The sequence below is a fragment of the Megalobrama amblycephala genome, linkage group LG15 (genome assembly GCF_018812025.1).
Source record: "Megalobrama amblycephala isolate DHTTF-2021 linkage group LG15, ASM1881202v1, whole genome shotgun sequence".
NCBI classification, from domain to species: domain Eukaryota; kingdom Metazoa; phylum Chordata; class Actinopteri; order Cypriniformes; family Xenocyprididae; genus Megalobrama; species Megalobrama amblycephala.
In genome coordinates, this window is record NC_063058.1 from 33,330,918 (window position 1) to 33,351,136 (window position 20,219).

At 30.2% G+C, this 20,219-nt stretch overlaps 1 protein-coding gene across 1 annotated transcript in view; it reads right to left on the minus strand.

Annotated features, from left to right (window-relative positions):
* Window positions 1-13,607, minus strand: part of slc6a13 (solute carrier family 6 member 13) — a 33,706-nt gene extending 20,099 nt beyond the window's left edge. The window contains exon 1 of the mRNA XM_048158924.1: window positions 13,547-13,607. Within this exon, the coding sequence (XP_048014881.1) occupies window positions 13,547-13,592 (46 nt within the window). The 5' untranslated portion in view covers window positions 13,593-13,607. The remainder of the gene's footprint in view (window positions 1-13,546) is intronic.
* Between the last annotated feature and the right edge of the window lie 6,612 nt (window positions 13,608-20,219).

Below are 20,219 nucleotides of genomic sequence, written 5' to 3' on the forward strand. Positions count from 1 at the left end.
GATGCAAACCGTCCTGCTGAAGTCTCATCCATCAAATGTCTCAAACTGTGCTCAGATTTCCCAAAGATACAAAAGGTAGGAAGAACAACGCAGCGATCTCTGTAATATCTCAGCTGTTTCTCCTAGACAGCAATGAGTAAGTCTTGAAGTCTCCTCCTCCTCAGATGTTTCTCCTCAGGCAAAAAACCTGCTAATCTCACATATGTCATCTCTAGAGTTTCAAAAGAGATCTCAAATGTCTCAAACTGTGCTCAGATTTCCCAACTAAGGATACAAAACATAAGAAAATTGATGCATAGATCACTTTAATATCTCGACTGTTTCTCCTAGACATAAATGAGGCGCAAACTGACCTGCCGAAGTCTCTTGTGTTTCTCCTGAGGAGAAAACCCTGGTAATCTCACAAATATCATCTCTAGAGTTTCAAAAGAGATCTCAAAAATGTCTCAAACTCTTCTCAGAGTTCCCAAAGATGCCAAAGGAAAGAAAAACTCAACATAGATCTCTTTAATATCTCAACCGTTTCTCCTAGTCACCAATAGGACACAAACTCAGCTGCTGAAGTCTCTTCTCAGATGTTTCTCCTAAGGAAAACCCCCACTAATCTCACATATGTAATTTCCGGAGTTTCAATAGATCTCAAAATATTCTCAAACTCTGCTCAGATTTCCAGAAGATGCCAAAAAAAGAGAACTGCACATAGATCTCTTTAGTATCTCAACGGTTTCTCCTAGACATAAATGAGACACAAACTGACCTGCTGAAGTCTGCTGCTTCTCAGATGTTTCTCCTGAAAAAACACACTAATCCCAAATATATCATCTCTAGAGTTTCAAAAGAGATCTCAACATTTTTTCAAACTCTGCTCAGATTGCCCAAAGATGCCCAAGGAAAGAAAAACTCAACATAGATCTCTTTAATATCTCAACTGTTTCTCTATGAAAAGCTATGAAAGAGCAACATCTGAGCAATTAAATGTCATCTGGGCCATCTGTGGCATCCAACTACATTTTGGAGGATGAGAAACAAGCTCTCGATGCAGGTTTATACTTGCAGGGTGAATGAAAACTGCGTCTTAACAAAAGTCGCTCTTTCTTGAATCTCTGCCAGCTCAGTAAATCTCTCAACTTACTGACACAAAGCTGGAACATAAAGGCAAAAGATCATCAAATAATCCACATATTACAGCACAGTCAACGTGGGGCCAAACGCCACAGGAGCATCCATAAGTCACACTCATGTGTCATTTAGGACCTTCAAGCTTGGCAGCTTATTATTGGGATTCTGCTGCTGAACTGATTCGCAAACATATATTTCATGGGTGAAGCTGTCACGATTGTGATTAACAATCAACAAATTGAAATTAATGAGTTTAATTAGTGCTTTTGTGGCTTATTGTTCAATTATGCAAGCAGAATAACATATGTTGTGATGGGGTATATGGGAATCTGAACATGCTAGTGGAAAAATCCCAAAGGAACGAACTGCATAGCTGAAAAAGTCTACATATATCACACAGTGACAGATTCGTGTAGATGCGTGACGGACTAAAATTCCTCATGCATCTGCATTCGTTCTTACCACCTTCTTTACGCAAAGCAAAAATAATTAATTGCACATTTTGAGTGAATGAAGTTCCTTTGCAGGCAATTGAATCTTCTTTTTTACCATGTTCAAAAGTTTGGACACACTATACTCATTGATCTAACAGCTTGTAATTTTTTAAATGATACACTATGAAGTAATTCTATAAGTGTAAATATATTTTATAGACAAACATACACTACTGTTCAAAAGTTTAACATTTTTTAATGTTTTCGAAAGAAATTACACTCACCAAGGCTGCATCTATTTGACCAAAAATACAGTAAAACAGTGAAATATTATTACAATTTAAAATAACTCTTTTCTATGTGAATATATTGTAAAATGTAATTTATTCCTGTGATCAAACCTGAATTTTCAGCATTGTTTCTCCAGTCTTCAGAGTCACATGATCCTTCAGAAATCACTCTAATATGCTGATTTGCTGCTCAAGAAACATTTATGATTATTATCAATGTTGAAAACAGTTGTGCTGCTTCATATTTTTGGTGAAAACCATGATGCATTTTTTTTTTCAAGATTGTTTGATGAATTGAAAGTTCAAAAGAACAGCATTTATTTTGTAACATCATAACGTAAAAGTTTTTTCATGTCACTTTTGACCAATTTAATGCATCACTGGTGAATAAAATAAGCCTATTAATTTCTTACTGGCCCCAAACTTTTGAACAGTAGTGTCAATTCTGCATACACACAAAATGTAATTATAAAACTAATATTTTACTGAAGGAAAAGCATCATGAACACTCATCACACAACCCTCCTTCAAAAGTGTATAAAAGCATCAATCTAGACAAACAAGAGAGATTTCATCTGTTTCACATGTTTTGCTCACTACTTCATTCCCAAACTTTCATTTGGCTTATTGTAGAGTTTTAGTGACTTCACTATTATTCTAAAATGTAAAAAAACAGTCAATAAAGAATGAAGGAAGCATGTCCAAACTTCTGAGAGAATAGTGCATGACAATCAAGTTGCATGCTCATTGAAAAGATTCATGCTGTACATATTTATGAAGTGAAAGAAGTCACAAAAAAAAGTTTGTGACTCTACAAACCAGTTTTGATTAGAATCAACAGAGCTCACAAACTGAAACAAAACATACTTTAAAGTTGCATTTAGCTGAAAAAAGTCATGTACACAAGTCAAGCATGCATTACACTGAGAAAACCTGAAAAAGCATAAGAAAATCTGACAAGACTCACCCTTCATTAGGATGTTGCAGGGCGGCCGACAGCAGTCAAGTGTCCTGTATATTCTCAGGTTTTGCTCTATAATGAGAAGGTTTTCTGGCTTGGTGGAACCCGTCAGTCCTGGATGGTCCAAGTCCAACTCCTCCCCTCAGCACCTCCCTCTCGCTCCCATTCACAAAACACTGAGACCGTGAGGCTTCTGAGGGGCGCTGACGGATTGCATAACGTTGTCACCCAGCGCTCGTTCAGCCTGTGAAGCTTTTCTCTCTCTCTCTCTCTCTCTCTGCTGAAGGACACCAGAGAAAGGAAACATGGCTCGGTCTCAAAAGACCACCCTGATCACACCAGCTTCTCAACAGATGAATAAATGGGTTTCAGACTGAATCTCCAGAGAAGATCATGGGGGCAGGCATGTTTTCATGTTTTATAAGAGACATTTCTATTTGGATAAAAAACTATGTTTTTAATTTGAAGAGTGCACTCTGTTTTATTTTTTTTATTTTATATATACAGATATCAGTGTTTTTAGTGGCATTTTGCTTAGGCAACAACTAGCATGATTAATCGTTAAAAGATTGTGATCTCGATTCAAACACCCACGCAAACTTTTTCTTAAATGAGAACAATTCTCCCTTGTTAAACATTTCACAAAATCACACCGGAACGCTGCCGCTGATCCAGAGAGAGCCGTTGTCGTGTTAAGGTATAAAACAGCTTCACAAATAGTTTTTTTAACCACACAGTATCAATATTTCTATTCATATTATCATAGAAGTATGGGGATAAAAGTTTATAGTTCGGATATAAACACTGATGTCTGCGATAGTGATCAAAATAGCTAACTTGACACGTATCGCCACTACGTAGGTGGCGACAAGTGACTGTTAAAAAATGTATTTGTCATTGAATCATTCATTCAGGAGATTCATTCAAAAATGCTGATTCATCCAAGCATGAAACAAGTCTTTATGAGTGAGTCATTGAATCATTCATTGAAGAGATTTGTTCAAAAATGCTGATTCATCCAGTCATGAAACAAGTGAAGTCTTTATGAGTGAGTCACTGAATCATTCATTCAAGAGATTTGTTCAAAAACGCTGATTCATCCAGTCATGAAACAACTGAAGTCTTTATGAGTGAATCACTGAATCATTCGTTCAAGAGACTGGTTAAAAAACACTGATTCATCCAGTCATGAAACAAGTGAAGTCTTCATGAGTGCATCATTGAATCATTCGTTCAAGAGACTGGTTAAAAAACACTGATTCATACAGTAATGAAACAAGTAAAGTCTTCATGAGCAAGTCACTGAATCATTGGTTCAAGAGATTCGTTCAAAAATGCTGATTTATCCAGTCATGAAACAAGTAAAGACTTTATGAATGAGTCATTGAATCATTCGTTCAAGAGACTGGTTCAAAAACACTGATTCATACAGTAATGAAACAAGTGAAGACTTCCTGAGTGAGTCACTGAATCATTCATTCAAGAGATTTGTTCAAAAACGCTGATTCATCCAGTCATGATACAAGTGAAGTCTTTATGAGTGAGTCATTGAATCATTCATTCACACATTCATTGAATGCAGCTCTAGCAACAACAAACAGTGAAAAAACATTCATAACACCTTAAGCACCACATAGCAACACCCTGGCAACCACCCAAAATACACTAGCAACAATCCAGAACCATATAGCAACACACTGAATAATGCCTTAACCAATTTCATAGCAGAACCCTGGAAAATCACCCTAGCAAACATCCAGCAACACCCTAGCAACCATCTAGAACAATCTCACAGCCACACATAAGTGCATTAACAACTACTCGGAAGACCTTTTAGCAACTGCATAGCAACGTAGTGGTAACCACCCAAAATACCCTAGCAACCACTAAGAACACTGAAAACATTCAGAATACATCAGTAACCCCATAGCAATGCCCTGGCAACCACCCAGCAATGTTCTAACAACAAGTTAGAACACCCTAGCAATGCAAGCATCCTAGCAAACCTGTGACTGCACCGTGGTGGTACGTTTTCGTTTTAGTATTGATACTTTGGAAGTTTTTCTTTTAATTCAGTTTGTCCGTGCATTCAAACGGTTTGCTCATTCATCCATTCCTTTCTTTTCCTCTTTCTTTGTGTCTTTAGTCGTTCCCTGCATACTGATGCTTCAGGAAGAGTGTTTTTCTTCCCAGTGGCTCAATGATGCTCATTTAGGAGAATAAACCAAACATTTTGCTCTCGCAGAAGACAGTTTTACTCCTCAGATGTTGCTCTTGCATTGCTCAGCAGATTTAATAGAGTTCTCAGTTATATTTCATTAAGGCATTCATTTAATCTTAGATTTTTCTTATAAAATTCATAAAAACAAAGCCAAACGAGTGAGTAGTTGCCATCCAGTAAGATTAAAGAGCTTTAAAATGAATGTAGAGCAGCTTTGATCATTTGATGAGAAATATTTGAGTTCATATTGAGACCTTTACAAAAAATAAGTACACTTCAAGGTAATTTTATTAAGTATACCTAAGTAAAGATCAAGTATATTTTTAAGTAAACTAATATCAACATACTACTAGTATACTTTTATCTCAATACTACTCAAAACTAAATTGACCCACTTTTAGTGTATAAAAGTGTACTTAAGTGTAACAGCAGTAAACTTTGAGTACACAACTAGTTTACAACTATGTTTTTTGTTTGTATTGCAACTATACTACAAGTGAACTTATAGGTATACTCAGTTAAATATTTGTAGCACATTTTTGAGTTTATGAAAGTATACTTTGAAGTATACTCTCAGTAAACTACTAGTTTAGTAGCTTTCACACAACCAGACGCGATGCGATAAAATTCCAGCGACAATTTAGCTGCGTCCAAAATCGAACACTTCTCTACTATATAGTATGCAAAAACCAGTATACGAACAGAGTAGTATGTCCGATTACATTCATACTACAGACATTCACACTATTTAGAATATACTTTCTTAGCAGTCGTTAAGTAATTACTCATTCAAAATAAGTTACAAGTAGGGCAAATATAACTCAAGTATACTTAAGTGTAATTATTAAGTATATTTCCAAGAAGTAAAGTAGACTAATAGTATAGTTTTTTGTTTTTTTTTTTTGTTTTTTTTTTAGTTTAAAAGAAGTATACTAATAAGCAACACTTGAATAAACTTCTTTTTTGTAAAGGGATCTCTGACATCTGACTTTTGAGTAAATGTGAGCACATTTTGAGACACTAAAGGAGACACATGAGATTTCTGGGGTGTTTTTCTCAGGAGAAACATCTGAGACTTCAGCAAGTCCATTTGTTCACCATTAATCGTCTTGTTGTCTAAGTGAAGCAGACAGTTCTTTTATAAGACGCTAACAGCATTTCAACACTGAACTATGCTAAAGGTGATCTGTCAGTGAAAGTACGCAGGGTTCCCTTCACAGTTACTGAAGCAATGTCTCATTCTCTCAGGGAAACAAGAGACAACCTCCAGTTCCAGCATGCTGATGCTATTCAGGACAGCATATTATTTCTGTTTGATGCTTGTCTTCTTGTCAAATCTTTGGTACACATCATAGCAGAATGTGTGCTTGCATGTATAACCATCTTAAAACAACTATTATTTACTCAGAGTTTACTGTATTGTTACAGGGGATTGATTTTTTAAAGTAGAATCTCATGAAGCTTCAAGAACATGTCTAGGTCATATTTCACCCCAAAAATAAATGAATAATAAATTGCATGGTGCAATTTTAAGATGGAAAGAATGATAACCAGTTTTGAGATTTTGTTATAAATATTGCAGAATATTTTTACTGATATTTAACAGTTCTTTGATATCAGATCTACATTTATTTTCCAATCTTTAGCTTTTTCATGAAAATCTATTGGTAATTCTCACTATTTTAATGCAAAATCTAATTTTCATTACTGCAATGTCGAAAAAATAATAATATATAACTGAAATCGTAATTTTTCAGCATTTATACTGCACTGAATTTACAGATTTTAATATAAAGCCTGTTTAATTGTTATATACAGTTAAAAATAGACTATATTTCAGTAATAAGAATGAGAATAAAAAATGGTTTTATTTAAAAAACTGAAATTATATTTTTGCATTAAAGAAAATAAGGCTCTCAAAAATAATTTCACAATGCAACGAATTAAATCAAAATATATTTTCATATTTTTTCTTTTGATTTTAGGGTGAGAAAAACAAATTTATTTAAAAAAAAAAAAAAAAAAAAAAATATATATATATATATATATATATATATATATATTTTTTTTTTTTTTTGCACTGAAGAAAATAAATCTCTCAAAAATAATGTCACAGTGCAACAAATTAAATCAAAATATATTTTCACATTTTTTTTCCTTTGATTTTTGGGCTGAGATGTAACCTTGATGTTTTATTAGTGAGTATTTTTTCCCATTTTTCTCATTAGTTTTGACCTGCACATGCATGTTCTTTTCGGATTGACCCAAAGAGGGGTCAAACCCCCGAAACCCCCCTGTAATTCATAAATACAGTAATTTAAGTCTGAAAATATGCTGTACGACTATCTGGCATCTTCTGCAGCAGCAGCACGTGTTCTGAAGGATGTTTACAGATTATTAGAGGGTAATCACTGCTCTCTGAGCATTTAATTACACACACATTCCTTCCTCATCTACTTGAAACAAGGGAAAAAGGATCTTGTCCAAACTTATTGTTCCACATTGTGATTTTGAAACGTTTAGCATCAATAAAGAGGAACTCTTTAGATGTTTTTCTTGCCCCTTTTCCTGAAAGTTCTCCACATCACTTCCACAGGTCACTGGCCAGCGTCGTGTGTCCGTGCGGAGGAAGCTGCTCCGTCTCTCTCGTTTAACATCACCTCGTCTTAACCGGGACAGGAACGCTGTTAATTATGAGTTTGAGCATGCGGTGCACAGGGTCCCGCCGAGCACAGTTAACGCCTAAAGACGCGGTAGGAGACTGCTTGCATAAAAGATTCTGGCAGAAGAAAAACAGGACAGCAAGAAAGTTCTAGAGTGGCCTGGACGAGCAGATGAGATGGGAATGCTTCTAATTCATGGGAAACACGCTGCTATACTGTCTCAAAGCAGCAGTGAATTTCACTTTCTTAAGGGCCGTTTACACAACACCATTTTCAACTAAAAATGCATTTTGCCATCTACTGGCCTGGAAGCAGAATACAGCGTTTTTAGTCCATTTCATGGATGTGCGCAAATGGGAATTGTTTTGACAATGTTGTCTTCTGTATGCGAAAAACACAAAAAACTTTTCCGTTTTTAGTACATTGTTGTCATGTAAACGTACCCTAAATTTACATACGAGAAAAACACAAAAAACTTTTCAGTTTTTAGTACATTGTTGTCGTGTAAACGTAACCTAAATTTACATACGAGAAAAACACAAAAAACTTTTCAGTTTTTAGTACATTGTTGTCGTGTAAACGTAACCTAAATTTATGTCCGAGAAAAACACAAAAACTTTTCCGTTTTTGGTACATCGTTGTCGTGTAAACGTACCCTAAATTTATGTCCGAGAAAAACACAAAAACTTTTCCGTTTTTAGTACATCGTTGTCGTGTAAACGTACCCTAAATTTACATACGAGAAAAACACAAAAAACTTTTCCGTTTTTAGTACATTGTTGTCGTGTAAACGTAACCTAAATTTATGTCCGAGAAAAACACAAAAACTTTTCCGTTTTTGGTACATCGTTGTCGTGTAAACGTACCCTAAATTTATGTCCGAGAAAAACACAAAAACTTTTCCGTTTTTAGTACATCGTTGTCGTGTAAACGTACCCTAAATTTACATACGAGAAAAACACAAAAAACTTTTCCGTTTTTAGTACATCGTTGTCGTGTAAACGTACCCTAAATTTATGTCCGGGAAAAACACAAAAACTTTTCCGTTTTTAGTACATCGTTGTCGTGTAAACGTACCCTAAATTTATGTCCGGGAAAAACACAAAAAACTTTTCCATTTTTAGTACATCGTTGTCGTGTAAACGTACCCTAAATTTATGTCCGGGAAAAACACAAAAACTTTTCCGTTTTTAGTACATCGTTGTCGTGTAAACGTACCCTAAATTTATGTCCGAGAAAAACACAAAAACTTTTCCGTTTTTAGTACATCGTTGTCGTGTAAACGTACCCTAAATTTATGTCCGGGAAAAACACAAAAACTTTTCCGTTTTTAGTACATCGTTGTCGTGTAAACGTACCCTAAATTTATGTCTGAGAAAAACACAAAAACTTTTCCGTTTTTAGTACATCGTTGTCGTGTAAACGTAACCTAAATTTATGTCCGAGAAAAACACAAAAACTTTTCCGTTTTTAGTACATTGTTGTCGTGTAAACGTACCCTAAATTTATGTCCAGGAAAAACACAAAAACTTTTCCGTTTTTAGTACATCGTTGTCGTGTAAACGTACCCTAAATTTATGTCCAGGAAAAACACAAAAACTTTTCCGTTTTTAGTACATCGTTGTCGTGTAAACGTAACCTAAATTTATGTCCGAGAAAAACACAAAAACTTTTCCGTTTTTAGTACATCGTTGTCGTGTAAACGTACCCTAAATTTATGTCTGAGAAAAACACAAAAACGTTTCCGTTTTTAGTACATCGTTGTCGTGTAAACGTAACCTAAATTTATGTCCGAGAAAAACACAAAAACTTTTCCGTTTTTAGTACATTGTTGTCGTGTAAACGTACCCTAAATTTATGTCCGGAAAAACACAAAAACTTTTCCGTTTTTAGTACATCGTTGTCGTGTAAACGTACCCTAAATTTATGTCCAGGAAAAACACAAAAACTTTTCCGTTTTTAGTACATCGTTGTCGTGTAAACGTACCCTAAATTTATGTCCGAGAAAAACACAAAAACTTTTCCGTTTTTAGTACATCGTTGTCGTGTAAACGTACCCTAAATTTATGTCCAGGAAAAACACAAAAACTTTTCCGTTTTTAGTACATCGTTGTCGTGTAAACGTACCCTAAATTTATGTCCGAGAAAAACACAAAAAATTTTCCGTTTTAGTAACCTAAATTTATGTCCAAGAAAAACACAAAAACTTTTCCGTTTTTAGTACATCGTTGTCGTGTAAACGTACCCTAAATTTATGTCCGGGAAAAACACAAAAACTTTTCCGTTTTTAGTACATCGTTGTCGTGTAAACGTACCCTAAATTTATGTCCGGGAAAAACACAAAAACTTTTCCGTTTTTAGTACATCGTTGTCGTGTAAACGTACCCTAAATTTATGTCCGGGAAAAACACAAAAACTTTTCCGTTTTTAGTACATCGTTGTCGTGTAAACGTACCCTAAATTTATGTCCGGGAAAAACACAAAAACTTTTCCGTTTTTAGTACATCGTTGTCGTGTAAACGTACCCTAAATTTATGTCCGGGAAAAACACAAAAACTTTTCCGTTTTTAGTACATCGTTGTCGTGTAAACGTACCCTAAATTTATGTCCGGGAAAAACACAAAAACTTTTCCGTTTTTAGTACATCGTTGTCGTGTAAACGTACCCTAAATTTATGTCCGGGAAAAACACAAAAACTTTTCCGTTTTTAGTACATCGTTGTCGTGTAAACGTACCCTAAATTTATGTCCGGGAAAAACACAAAAACTTTTCCGTTTTTAGTACATCGTTGTCGTGTAAACGTACCCTAAATTTATGTCCGGGAAAAACACAAAAACTTTTCCGTTTTTAGTACATCGTTGTCGTGTAAACGTACCCTAAATTTATGTCCGGGAAAAACACAAAAACTTTTCCGTTTTTAGTACATCGTTGTCGTGTAAACGTAACCTAAATTTATGTCCGGGAAAAACACAAAAACTTTTCCGTTTTTAGTACATCGTTGTCATGTAAACGTACCCTAAATTTATGTCCGAGAAAAACACAAAAACTTTTCCGTTTTTAGTACATCGTTGTCGTGTAAACGTACCCTAAATTTATGTCCGGGAAAAACACAAAAACTTTTCCGTTTTTAGTACATCGTTGTCGTGTAAACGTACCCTAAATTTATGTCCGGGAAAAACACAAAAACTTTTCCGTTTTTAGTACATCGTTGTCGTGTAAACGTAACCTAAATTTATGTCCGGGAAAAACACAAAAACTTTTCCGTTTTTAGTACATCGTTGTCATGTAAACGTACCCTAAATTTATGTCCGAGAAAAACACAAAAACTTTTCCGTTTTTAGTACATCGTTGTCGTGTAAACGTAACCTAAATTTATGTCCGGGAAAAACACAAAAACTTTTCCGTTTTTAGTACATCGTTGTCGTGTAAACGTAACCTAAATTTATGTCCGGGAAAAACACAAAAACTTTTCCGTTTTTAGTACATCGTTGTCGTGTAAACGTAACCTAAATTTATGTCCGAGAAAAACACAAAAACTTTTCCGTTTTTAGTACATCGTTGTCGTGTAAACGTACCCTAAATTTATGTCCGGGAAAAACACAAAAACTTTTCCGTTTTTAGTACATCGTTGTCGTGTAAACGTAACCTAAATTTATGTCCGGGAAAAACACAAAAACTTTTCCGTTTTTAGTACATCGTTGTCATGTAAACGTACCCTAAATTTATGTCCGGGAAAAACACAAAAACTTTTCCGTTTTTAGTACATCGTTGTCGTGTAAACGTACCCTAAATTTATGTCCGGGAAAAACACAAAAACTTTTCCGTTTTTAGTACATCGTTGTCGTGTAAACGTACCCTAAATTTATGTCCGGGAAAAACACAAAAACTTTCCGTTTTTAGTACATCGTTGTCGTGTAAACGTACCCTAAATTTATGTCCGGGAAAAACACAAAAACTTTTCCGTTTTTAGTACATCGTTGTCGTGTAAACGTAACCTAAATTTATGTCCGGGAAAAACACAAAAACTTTTCCGTTTTTAGTACATCGTTGTCATGTAAACGTACCCTAAATTTATGTCCGAGAAAAACACAAAAACTTTTCCGTTTTTAGTACATCGTTGTCGTGTAAACGTAACCTAAATTTATGTCCGGGAAAAACACAAAAACTTTTCCGTTTTTAGTACATCGTTGTCGTGTAAACGTAACCTAAATTTATGTCCGGGAAAAACACAAAAACTTTTCCGTTTTTAGTACATCGTTGTCGTGTAAACGTAACCTAAATTTATGTCCGAGAAAAACACAAAAACTTTTCCGTTTTTAGTACATCGTTGTCGTGTAAACGTACCCTAAATTTATGTCCGGGAAAAACACAAAAACTTTTCCGTTTTTAGTACATCGTTGTCGTGTAAACGTAACCTAAATTTATGTCCGGGAAAAACACAAAAACTTTTCCGTTTTTAGTACATCGTTGTCATGTAAACGTACCCTAAATTTATGTCCGAGAAAAACACAAAAACTTTTCCGTTTTTAGTACATCGTTGTCGTGTAAACGTAACCTAAATTTATGTCCGGGAAAAACACAAAAACTTTTCCGTTTTTAGTACATCGTTGTCGTGTAAACGTACCCTAAATTTATGTCCGAGAAAAACACAAAAACTTTTCCGTTTTTAGTATATTGTTGTCATGTAAACGTACCCTAAATTTAAGTCCGAGAAAAACAAAAAAACTTTTCCATTTTTAGTACATCATTGTGTAAACGTACCCTGAACGTGGACAGCCAATCAGAATCCATGTTCAAGCATTTAAAACGACAGACGACAAAACTGCAATATACAGAACTTTATCATGCGTTGGTGTAGACGCTAATATAATATCATTATAATTATCTTTAGCCTACAGTTATAGTCTTTGGTGTGAACTGCCTTTACACACTTCTGACTGAGTTTAATTGATATAAGTAGCCTACTTTTTAAAAGCTGTAGGGAAGAGCACAAATAGATCTTATTAATGTCTTTGTGTCTCCTTAACAGAAATACCATTATTCGAGAGCGCAAAGGTAAGTTTTCCTAAATTGTCTATCTTCTGAGATGTTTAGTCTAGTAATCTCAAATGCGTTTCCTCTAGATTTTCAGAAGAGATCTCAAATAATGATCTCAGTCATCAATTGATCAGCTGGAGTTGATAATACCTGAAGAAAAGATTTGAACTTGAGTTTCATGGAAACGTTATTGCGGTGCATTGTGGGATTGAATGAGTGCACTCAATAACGTCCACTGTGGTTTTGGACTCCAATACAAATGGCTGTCCCCTCAAATAGTGCCTATAGGGGGTGATTTCTGAAACAGCCCGTGTTTTTCAACACTTTTCTGAAGTGTGTGTCAAATGAGATCAACAGTGACCTCTAGTGAGGAACTGCAGCATTACAGCCCAAAGTCACTCGTGTCCCAATTTATGATTCAAAATATAACGATAGACAGTGACAAAAACATATCATATGAGGGTTGAGTATTCATCATAGAATGGATATTCAGTAAGATCATACATTATATGCCATATAAACCACATTTTTTGCCATATTTTTTGCTGAAAATATTTATTTTATCTTTTTATTATTTAGGTATAGCTACTTTGTGCCTCGCTCTCCCCTAATTATTTGTCAATAACACCGTTTATTAATTCAGAACAACAAAGCAGGCACTATCTATACAGTACATGCAAAACTATACATGTGCATCTGCAGATGTTAAACTAGCTGCCTTGATGCTAGGCTACTATGAAGGTGCTAAGTTGTTCTAAATGTTTTTTGGCGCGTTATGTGGTTGCTAGGGTGTTCTTGGTGGTTGCTAGGTAGTTGCTTACCGGCTACTTGACAGATCGCTACTTGCCCTTCTGCTTGCAATTTCATGCCCTCTTGTTGAACAGCTTCACCTGATTCAGTCGTGTCCAGTCAGGCAGCTGTTCAATACTACCACAAGAGGGCAGAAAACACATGGAAAATGTGTCTTATTTATTAAACCTGGCCTTACTAAGCATTAGCAACCATTTTCATTATTCACATTATTATTAACTCACATTATTTATTTGAAATAAATATTTTATTTTTCAAAAAAATAAATATAAAATAAAATTTTGTTTGTTTGTTTTTAAAAAAAAAAGATTAAATGTAAATGAACACAATTCATTTTTTTAATAAAATAAATAATTTAAATAAATACATAAATACATAAAATTACACACAAAATAAGTATATAAAAACATTTTAAATACGTTTTTAATTTTGTTTACATAAATGTTTAAACAAATATTTTAACAAATACATTTTAAAATTAATAAATGTTTAAATAAATGAATAATTTATGTATTTAAATAAATATGAATACAATTTAAATAAATAAAATATTTTATTTAAATATATACATTTTTAAATAAATACATACTTTCTTAATAATTACACATAAAAAATATATAAATACATTTTTAATAAATATTTATAATTTTGTTTACATAAATTTTTAAATACATATTTTCAAATAAATAACAAATATTTTAAATAATTATTTTAAATAAACATTTTAAAAATAATAAATGTTCAAAGAAATGAATAATTTATGTATTTAAATAAGTACATAAATTTTAAATACATAAATATATTTGTATTTAAATAAATACATTTTCATTTTAAATAAATAAACACTTTATTAATAATTACACACAAATTAAATATATAAACACATTTTAAATAAATAATATATTTGTATTTAAATACATACATTTTTATTTTAAATAAATATTTTTTAAATAATTACACACAAAATAAATATATAAATACATTTTCAAATAAATATTTATATTTTTTTTACATAAATGTTTACATAAATATTTTTAAATAAATAAACAAATATTTAAATAATTATTTTAAATAATACATTTTAAAAATAAATGTTTAAAGAAATGAATTTATGTACTTAAAATATTTTTTATTTTTAAATAAATAAATTTTAAATACACTATATTTTTAAATAAACTCATTTTATTTTAAATAAATAAATAAACACATATTTTATTTACAAATTGACAGCTCTGAATTTTTGTAAATATACCTAACATAAATGACAGTCGGTTCATGATGGCATAGAGAATTACTATGAATGTTAAATAAGTTTTTGAAACGATGACTACGATTCATAAGGTTATACAGTAAGGTCATCTCAGGTCCCACCGGCTCCAGGACCGTGGTGAAGGGGTACGAGTGTTCCTCCACTCCTCTCAGAGGGGGGCGACATCACAGGGCACGTCCCCACCGGGGCCCAGCAAGGGGGACGTTTACGACCCCTCTCACACCCGGCCAGACCTCGCCGTCCCACCGCAGGTGAGTCCGAGAAGACGTCAGCAGGAAGGGCGGGTTTATGACCACAAACAGATTTATCCCAAATGGAGCTGACATCCATCAGACGGTGTCAGGATCTGTTAGAGTCACACTTCTGAGGCCAAGAAAACACAGAGAAATCTCACCATAATATAAGCAGCTGCTCGCTTTTTAATAAATTCACTTTTTTAAATTCATTTTAAATAAATACATTTTTATTTTAAAATAAATATATATTTTTCATACATATAATGCATATGAAAATAAGTTAAAGTACAATTTTTGTATTTTGTTTAATAAATAAAGTTTTATTATTTGAAATAAATTTATAATAAAATACAAAAATATTAAATGTATAAAATAATGAACATTTTTAAATAATTAAATATGTTTTTAAATAAATCTTCTTAAAATAAATAAACATTTTAAATAAATATTTATTATAAATAAATATATACTTTCTAAAATTAATACAAATGCAAATAAGTATATAAATACAATTTTTAATAAAGATTATTTTGTATTTTGTTTAAATATGTTTAAATAAAGAAAGTTTTATTAATTTAATAAATACATTTATAATAAGACAAAATATTGAATGCATAAAATAATAAATATTTTATATTAATTAATGTTTTCAAATAATTATTCTTAAAATTAAATAAATACTTTAAAATTTATTGTAAATTTACATTTATAATAAATATATACTTTATAAAATAAATACATATGATAAAGATTTAAATAATTTCATATACATATTTAAATGAATACATTTATAATAAAATACATAAAATATTAAATGCATAAAATATTAATAAATATAATATAAATAATGTTATATAAATAATATAATAAATATTTTAAATAATATAAATAAATGCATAAGATATTAAATACATAAAACAATAAATATTTCAATAAATTAATGTTTTTATATAAATATTGTTTATTTTAAGTAATATAAAATAAATAATGTTATATAAATAATATAATAAATATTTTAAATAATATAAATAAATGCATAAGATATTAAATACATAAAACAATAAATATTTCAATAAATTAATGTTTTTATATAAATATTGTTTATTTTAAGTAATATAAAATAAATAATGTTATATAAATAATATAATAAATATTTTAAATAATATAAATAAATGCATAAGATATGAAATACATAAAACAATAAATATTTCAATACATAAATATGTTTTATATAAATATTGTTAATTTTAAGCAATATAAAATAAATAATTTTATATAAATAATATAATAAATAATTTAAAATACATATTTATATACATATTTAAATGAATAAATAAAACATAAAATATTAAATGCATAAAATAATAAATATTTTTAAATAAATGTTTTTAAATATATATTTTTACAATAAATAAATATTTATTGTAAATAAATACATTTATAATACAATTAAAAAAATATTAAATACATAAAATAAGTAGTCTAAATGTGTAAATAAATAATAATAAACAAATAAATAAATAAACCATAGCACTAAAATCTCCTTTACAGTTGCATTTTCAAACCTTGACTGACGCGTCTAAACAGGCCATTTCATAATCGTACACACACACACATACAGTATTTGAGGGGAGATCTCTCCACTGTGAATCTGGTCACATGTTTTGGAGCGAGTCGAGTCTCTGTTGACGTCTGCCGTATTAAACTGTTTAGTCTAGTCGTGCCGGCTCTTCTCGCCGCTGCTCAAGCATGTTGGTCTTTTTGTCTGAGAGCGATGGCTTTGGTTTTGTGGTGCAGCGGAACGAAACGTCTCTGCTGTTTAGATTTTACGAGCAAACGAGTACGAGGCCTGAGTGGCGTCATTCAGATTCAAACAAGCTGTTGAGGACAGGATCATTTCACCAGAGTCAGTCTGAGTATGACCTCTCAACACAATAACAACATTCATATTTATCCTGTCTTTTAAGGATCACAGGTTTTCATTTGAGTGATCCAACATTTATTAGACTATTGATAAAACGTTTGTGCATTTTCCCTGAGAATACATCTACACTGCAGTCACTGATGTTTAATATCAAAAAGGGTAAAATAAAAATTGAAGTTGCATCTTCAAACCTTGATCAGTCTCTAAACGTGCCGTTTTTTAATCGTTCACAAGCGCAAACGAGATTTCAGAGCTGCGATGAAGGGGAAAAATGGCTATATTATTAATATTACATATTATTACATATTATTATTTTATAACATCTGAAAACATTAAATGCATCCAATCAAAAAAAGTGTTGAGTTGCTAATTTGTCTATTAGGATATTTATTAGTGCAATTATCCCAAACTTTTTTTGTCAGCCGAACCCATTTGACATGAAATATTTACTTTAAGTTCATATTTCAATAATTTTGTAAAATGAAAATGGTGTAAAATTAAATAATTGTATTTAAATTATACTATATATATATATATATATATATATATATATATATACATACATAGTATATATAATTTAAATTAATAATATATAATTTAAATAATATATATATATATAATTTAAATAATATATATAATTTAAATATTAATTAAAAATTAAATTTATATATACACACAGATAATTTTAGTTAAATTATTGTAAAAATAAATAATTTAAATTGTATATATATATATATATATATATATATATATATATATATATATATACACACACATCATATTTCAATAATTTCAATGTAAAATTAAATAATTGTACTTAAATATTACTGTATATATATATATATATATATATATATATACACACACACAATTTTAGTTAAATTGTTGTAAAAATACAATCTTTTTAAATATTATTTTAAAAATACATTTTAAATAAATATTTATAATTTTGTTTACATATATATTTTAAATAAATATTCCAAATAATTATTATAAATAAATGAATTTTTATTATAAATAAATGAATTTATATACTTAAATAAGTACATAAATACATTTAAATGAATAAATAAAATATTTTTATTTTAATAAATACATTTTATTTTGAATAAATAAATACTTTAATAATTACAAAATAAATATATAAATACATTTTAAATAAATATTTATTGTTTACATAAATGTTTAATAAATATTTTAAAAGAAACAAACAAACATTTAAATAATTATTTGAAATAATGCTTTTTTAAAATAAATAAATAAATAAATAGTTGAATGTTTAAGGAAATTAATCATTTATGTATTTAAATAATTAAATAAAAAAAATAAAAAAAATTTAATATAGTATATTTAATTTTATTTTAAATAAATAAATACATTTTATTTACAAATTTACTGCTCTGATTTTTTGTCAATAAACTTTAGTAAAGTAACAGCCGGTTCATGATGGCATAGAGATAACATAATTAAATTACTTTGAATGTTAAATAAGTTTTTGAAACTATGACTAAGATTCACAAGGTTATGTTGTATATAAATTAAGTATATACATTTTTTGGGCTATTATTTCATATGTCAGGCTTTACAGGGTTAATTAACCTTAAATGTTTAATGTTGTTGGTTCTACTCTAATTTAGTGATTCTGAAATTAATTCAATTAAAGCCACATTGTAAATATATATTCACATCATGACAGACGTTGTTTTGTCTGAATGAATCGACTCATTTCTGAGTTTTGTCTGGAATCAGACCGCAGTCAGCTGATCACAGAACAGATTATTGTTTGATGACTTGGTCAGATCATTTATCTAAGACAAGCGGGAGAAAAAAATCCACAAGTGTCTCTTACTGACTTCAGATCATCCGGTCAAAGCCTGTAAAACAGATCCGTATGGACCTCCGGAAGATTTCCCACAATTCTCTGGAGCGGCAGTCGGCAGTGAAGAACTAGAGATGGAAACAATAGAGACGTATCGTCAGTAACAGCTTCATAACACTCTTCCTCTGGGATTGTGACTTTCTTTGCAAACAAACGTCAGGCCCAGAGAGATGTAGAGCAAGTGTATAATAATATAATAACCAGTTATGGATCACAAAAGACTCGAAGGACGTGAACTCGAGTCGTGCTGAACGCTTTCTGCAGGCGATCGACTGCTCTTCAGTGGATCTGTCTCTAATGGTTTGTAATCCGTGTCACGCCAAATCACTTAAAGATGGAAAAAATAACAAAATGTAACAGTTTAACTAAAAAAGGTGAATAAGAGTTATTACAGAAATGAAATGTTTCCACCAAATGACAGATTTCTGGATTTCTTACATTGAGGAGTAACATAAAGGTTTTATATAATGTCAGATATTACAAAGATTTTATTCAGACTCTTAATATTTTGACTAAATATTGTGTAAAGTAAGTGTTCATTTAAACAAATAACATTTTGATGTTAATATTTTTTTCAATTTTACTATGGAATATATATATATATATATACACACACACACACACACACACACACACACAATTTTATTTAAATTATTCTAAAAATATAATCATTTAAATTGTATATAGTTATTTATATATTTATATAGAATTGTATGTGTATATATATATATATATATATATATATACACACACACACACACACACACTTATTCATTTAATACTGATTTAACACTTACTATTATTTCATTTTAAATTATTGTAAAAATATTTAAAAGTAAAAGTAAAAGTATTTAAATTTAATATATAAGTATTTAAATTTAATATATATATATATATATATATATACAGTTTTATTTTAATATTTTATAATATATATTTTTTATTGATTTGATATATATTATACAATTTTAATAAAATTATTGTTAAAAAATACAATTAATTAAATTTTACGTAAAATTCCTTATATTAAATTAATGTAAAAATACAGTTATTTAAATTTATATATTTTTTTTTACTAAATTATTGTAAAAATACAAATATTTAAATTTTGTATACAATTACTTGTATATATAGTTATATATAGTTTTGTTTTAATGTTTTACTATATATATATATATATATATATATATATATATATATATATATATATATATATATATATATATATAATTAATTAATTGTAATTTAAATTATATATATATATATATATAATTTAAATTACAATTATATATATAAAATACTATCATTTAAATTGTATATACAATAATATATTTTATATATAACATATATAAATATATAATATTAATTTTGTTTT